The sequence below is a fragment of the Macrobrachium nipponense genome, chromosome 6 (assembly GCF_015104395.2).
Source record: "Macrobrachium nipponense isolate FS-2020 chromosome 6, ASM1510439v2, whole genome shotgun sequence".
NCBI lineage: Eukaryota > Metazoa > Arthropoda > Malacostraca > Decapoda > Palaemonidae > Macrobrachium > Macrobrachium nipponense.
In genome coordinates, this window is record NC_061108.1 from 35,814,403 (window position 1) to 35,820,402 (window position 6,000).

At 37.8% G+C, this 6,000-nt stretch overlaps 1 protein-coding gene across 1 annotated transcript in view; it reads right to left on the bottom strand.

Moving 5' to 3' along the window:
* LOC135216491 (glutamate receptor ionotropic, kainate 2-like) overlaps positions 1 to 6,000 on the bottom strand; it is a 165,139-nt gene that overhangs the window by 444 nt on the left and 158,695 nt on the right. Inside the window, exons 8-13 of the mRNA XM_064251862.1 lie at positions 5,562 to 5,683; positions 4,930 to 5,440; positions 3,882 to 4,027; positions 3,373 to 3,462; positions 2,739 to 2,905; positions 1,926 to 2,067 (exon numbers count right to left, since the gene is read on the bottom strand). Coding sequence (XP_064107932.1) covers positions 1,926 to 2,067; positions 2,739 to 2,905; positions 3,373 to 3,462; positions 3,882 to 4,027; positions 4,930 to 5,440; positions 5,562 to 5,683 — 1,178 coding nt within the window. The remainder of the gene's footprint in view (positions 1 to 1,925; positions 2,068 to 2,738; positions 2,906 to 3,372; positions 3,463 to 3,881; positions 4,028 to 4,929; positions 5,441 to 5,561; positions 5,684 to 6,000) is intronic.

Below are 6,000 nucleotides of genomic sequence, written 5' to 3' on the forward strand. Positions count from 1 at the left end.
TTATCAACTGAAGCTATCACGTTTATTATTAGTCTATTCCTCTATTTTATAAATTTTGAAGAACATGGATGGCGGATATCACATTAATAACCCAAAAACGAATGTAATTGCACAAATAATAAGACATAGATATTTTTGGTTTGTGATGAATTTGATAACTGTTGACATACTGGGCTAAGAGAAAAGATACAAAATACACATGACTATGTGACAACATCAGGCAGTCTCGTGTTCTGCTGTGAACTGACTGCTATTTTGTGCTGCTTGATTGAATAAAAACAAGCGCATTGCAATAAGTTCCATTTTGGCACCAAACTCTCCGATTTTAACCCAAACTTGAAAAAGAATGTAAAGTTTCAGAAACTAGAAGAATCAAAGAAAGGTCCTGAGTAAGCCATGTCAAGGAAAGAAATATAAAAAAAATATTTTTAAAGAATTCTTTACTAGAAAAGTGCAAACAAAGAATCTGATATAACTGTTACGGAGAGCAACAGGAACCCTTTTATTGAATTTGTCTGAGAGAAGTGTCATGAGAGCTTTTGTTTGGAATCTACAAAAGAGAAAATCATAAAGAAACTTCTCTTCTGAACATAATCAAGAAAATATATACAAAAAGTTTCCGACTGAACCCTCAAATGAGGAAAGCTATGTAAAAGCCTTGCTATACGAGGAAACGGTATCCCATACTACATCACTCTCTCTTCTATCATTGCTTACCCATCTCCTGTCTAATGTTACTGCAATGAAGTGTTGTCAAATGAATTGGTTTCTGTTTACCTTCTTCTTGGATGGTAGAGAAGGTTTAGATTGAAGCAGTGACAGAAAAGCGAGACTTATGGTAGGAAGAAGCCAAACGATTTACAAAGCTTAATAGAATGCAACATGTATCTAGAAAGATGGGACTCAAAATACATCTTTGAAAAACAGAAGTACGTATTGAGGACATAGTTTACACGGAGAGATGGGAATGAGGTTGAATTTTCCAAAAATCTAGGAGCTTCTTTTGATTCTGAATCTAGTGAAATACTAAATAAAGGTTAATCAAACGTACACTGCGATTGCATACAACAGAGACCTTATCTCAAGGATTTTGTCAATATAAGAATAAAGACTGAACAAGAATATAAAGAGTTAAGTGGAATGGAATGTAGTTAGGCCAAGGGCCAAGCACCGAGACCTATGAGGTCATTCAGCACTGGAAAGAACATTGAGAGTAAGTAGGTTTGAAAGGTGTAACAGTAGGAAAACCTTGCAGCTGCATTATTGTTTAATAATTGTTAGGACAGGGTGGATAGCAAGATGGAAGAGAGATAATATGAATGGAGGTACAGTAAAGGAATGAAAGGGATGCAACCAGTGGCCGAAGAGATGCTGCCAAGAACCTTTAGGAATGCCTACATAGAACCCCGTGAGGTGCACCATTGGCACTAATCCACCTTACGGGGTAGAGTCAAGTGGCAGGACAGAGTTACGGTGAGTTTACACTAGGTGCTCTTAGGGTGAGTTAGTGGTGTGGTGTGAGTCTTGAAGAGCAGTCCAGTAGGCGGGGCTAACAAGAATTTGGGAGGAGTTGGTGATGAGTGTTAAGTATGCAGCGTGCAGTGAAGCTTAGTGTAAACTCACCCTTAGAAGTGATACCACAAAAGGAATTATGAAAGTTCACTAAGTAGATGATAAAATGATGAAAGGCGAATGAGGATATTTTGGGCATGTCCTTCGCCCAACCCCTGGGAGAGTAGGACACTGTAATGTCAGCTGTAGGGCTCCTGTGGACCCCAGAAAAGCTGCAGAACCCAGACCTACTTTGGTGGGGGACTATGAGAAGGGAAGCTGGAGTTATAAAGGAATTTCAGAGGCGCCCTTTGCGTCTCATGGTGCTTGGAGTAACTGATGATTAAGATGATGGTGAACCTTCAAATCTTTACCTTCAGATGTTCAAGCGACAGAGCCAGTGATTCACTCTGTTGACCTCTGTCACCTCGCTGACCCTGGCTTGACCTCTGGATCTTCATAACCTCGTCTTTAACCCATTTGTTGACCAGACCTGCTTGGATCATTGAGACCAAGCTGCATAAGAGAAAGTTTAAAATGAATGATAATAAAACATGCATAAAATCATTTCATACGTAAGTCATATGGGGTTAAAGGTTACTTATTTCTTTGAATTACATAAAACTTTCAAGAACATCTATAAAATCATTAACAGGTTACTCTTCAGTTAAAATTGATGAATCCATGCAATGCAATATACAGTGAACATTAATTTAATCTGAAAATAACTCCACTCATGTAATCCTTTTTTACCAATAAATCATCAATAATACTCAAAATGAACAACCAGAAATTTAATGTGTGCAATAGATCTTAACATCGAGAGTATTTTTAAAAAGTCATCCAATTCTTTTTGGAGACCCTACGTAGGCAAAAGTATAACAATCTTTGTGACTTTTCCTCAGTATTCTGGGTGAAGTGGGATGCTCTTCACAGACATACGGCTCTATGGAACTTTTGTTCCTGAAAAATTCAATGTGTTCTTAAACGGCGTGTATGTAAACTTTACATTGTTGTGAGCGTAACAATGGCTATTCCAAGTTTAGACAACTTGCCGTCGTTCTGCCCAGGGCGAGACTCTTACCAATGGCCCCGGCACAGGAAGAATCAAATCAAAGATTGCAAAGTATATGATGAAGTTTTATGAAGGAGCTGAAACCTTGAGGTTCTTTTCCCCTGATACCTACACTTCATCGAACTTCTGTATGTAGGGCGCGCCCCTCCTGCAGGCGATGCCGTATCCTTGTGGGAAGAAGGTCTGACGGGCTAGGTAGAAGCGGTCCCTGCCTTTCTGACTGGTCCTGATTTCACTGTTCAGGTTAGCTGACATGTAGACAATCTTCTGAGTCAACACCTAAAGAGAGAGAGAGAGAGAGAGAGAGAGAGAGGAGAGAGAGAGAGAGAGAGAGAGAGAGACAGAGATGACTCATTTAATGCTCACCTTTCACAGAATAGGTATGGAGGATTATCTTCTTAGGGGAAACTAAATCAGTTAACACACTCATGTAATCATTCACAATAATTTGTATATCCTGCCTACAGAAAATATTATCTCAATTCTTTATTTTATTCATTCTACCGCCTTTACTTCAATATGTCATAACTGATGATGACGTTTTAATTCATTCAATAATAAAATTTTCGAGGTCGAATAAAATATTTCAATGATTGATCAATTTCACGTGCTGACGAGGATAGGTGTTTCTTAAGAAAATTGCCTCCAAGAGCTGCAATTCTTTGTTGGCTGACATTATAACACGGAGAGAGAGAGAGAGAGAGAGAGAGAGAGAGAGAGAGAGAGAGAGAGAGAGAGAGACTTACCCGTTCAATGCCCACTTTGCCGTTCGGTGGGAAACTCCTTTCCGGATCGGTCAGATCCCATAGCTCTTTGAAAATGCCCGACTTGGCAGACTGCAAGAAAAGACACACATCGCATTGCATTAAACAAACAAAATTATATATATAAATATATATATATATATATATATATATATATATATATATATATATATATATATATATATATATATGATACAAAAGATGAAAACTGTAACATCTCTATTAGGATATATACGACACCAGACTCAGAAAATAGTCTGCAAATACCGTTGAAAATGTTCTTAATAAAAGCCTGAAACAAAGAAAATTTCATGACAATCCAGGAAAGCCATTTCATTAAAATACCCATAAGAAATATCAATAAAATACACATGACAAGAGCTACAAAAAACGGAAACAAAAATCGCCATGAAATTTCGTGGCCAAAGAACCTAATCCACAAAAATTCGACTAAAGTTATGAATCGACTCACTCGAATAAGGAGCTCCCACCTTCAGGAAATACTCGTTGCTGGTTCCTGCTTGCACCGCAGGAACGAAGCCGTCCTTAGAAGCTCTCTTGAGATCCTGGAGCGAGTCTATGGCCTTCTCGTAGGACGGAATTGTCAGGAAGGCCGTTAATGTCCCTGCGTACGAAGCTGGTACGAAATTCAGAAACAGGCAACTCATAATGGCCACTATGTAAGCATAAAATTGAGGGCGCCATCTAAATTATTGAGGCTATATACCTTCTCAAAAAATAATAAACACTTAATTCCCCGGTTCAGTAAATTAAGAATTATTGAATATGCAAGGTAAAGTTTTTCATAGTCCTGAGCTGACTTTCCTTTAATGAATATCATTCTAGTATTAATTTATCGCCATTATCTTAGATAGCCAAAATGTCTTGTGCGCATTTTTCGATTCGAAATTTTGTTTCACTGTAATTTTACTACTTGCTAATTTGATGCTAAACGGAATGAAATCGTCATAAACAGTTTCATGAAAATGATGGTAGTTTCTTTTGCATTTTCACTTTATCTTTTCTTCTCCAGGTAGACGATTCATTCACTATGCTTTCCTTAATTTCACGTTTCGTTAATATTTCCTAGCATGGTCGCAAATACGTTTTAAAGGAAGAATACGGGCTATATTTGTGGTAATTACAAGTGCGTTTGAATTTTTCACGGGAATTTCAACAGATTCACCTGACGGATTCGGAATAGGTGTGAGCAATGAAGGATGGCTGTTAATTAATATTTATAACAACATTAGTCACTGTTCCAAGTATGTGTATTTCATATATTCCAGTCAAAAATCTATTTTGCACATTCAAGTGACCACGTCTGAAGAAATATCTGCCGGATCTATGTTTTTTTATCTTTCATCAATTTTTTTATGGACATCTAAACTTTCATCCAATGCTGTTACAACAGTCAAATAAGACAGTGATTTCTCTGAATGCAACACATTCAAATCTACGCTAAATATAACCTCCTAACGTCAAAATTTCACATTCGTCAAAGAATTAGCAAGAAATGGCGCAGAAAGAGAAACTTACCATAAATGACGAGGCAGAAAACGTACCAGAACACCAGGATAATCCTGACAGGGTCATCGTTATCCTCAATCCTGTTCCCTTGCAGAACGAGGCTTCTTACCATGTTGAAGCTGTAGCCGAGAAGAAGCTCTTGCCGTTGGTTCCTCGAGTATTCAAAATCTGACGCCAGATGACTTTGATAATCGGTTTTCTCTGACGTTTGTTTGGGATATCTGGGTTCTTTTTTGAAAGGTTTTGAAACGTTTCGCAAACCATTTAGTTTCTCGTTTTGCTGTGAGTGTTGAGATGTTTTTGAGTCTAGTTTTGAAGAGTTTAGTGATTCACAATTGTCAGCAGTTGGCCTCTCGACATCGCGGTGATGATCTTTGTCCCGGCTCATCATATTGGAAACGCCCCAAAGGTTTCCAAAGGTAGGAGTAAGGTAATCGATCTGCATGTTGTGACAGCATATTTTGATAATAGAGACGATAGGGCCAATGACAGCTGTCATAATGATTAGGAATATCCAAACCTGCAAGTCAGAAGCGCAGCAGCTATTAAATGATTTTCTTTAAATCCTTGCAAACATTCCGCAAATTGAGATAAATTTTCATTATTTTAAATCACAAAAAGAAGCCTTCTTGGAAACTGACCGACTGCGTGAAAGGCTGAAAAACAGCGAAGGTAGAATCCTTCTTGGATGGAGCCCTGGACACTAGCGTGGTAGCTTCTAAGTAATAAGGCGTTGTGAAGTCGACTACAGATTCTCTTTGCTCTGAAAGAGTAAAACAAAAAACATTCTCAGTTTGTCATACTACATCTTGTAAACAAACACAAGCAAAGGAGGACAAGCAAGGGAGCCGTTTCAAAGACATATCCTGTCTACTGCTATTATCACTACTACAGTAACACATATCAGTACAGAGTACATGGATTTTAACCTAGTTAAATTTTAATATATTTGTCTATTAAAAGGACGATGTTCTGCATATTAGATTTTAAAAAAAATTCCAAGGCCAAGGTATATTTGCCTTGAACTGACGTCCATCGACTTATTCAATTACAATCTGAATATAATGAATAATGATATAT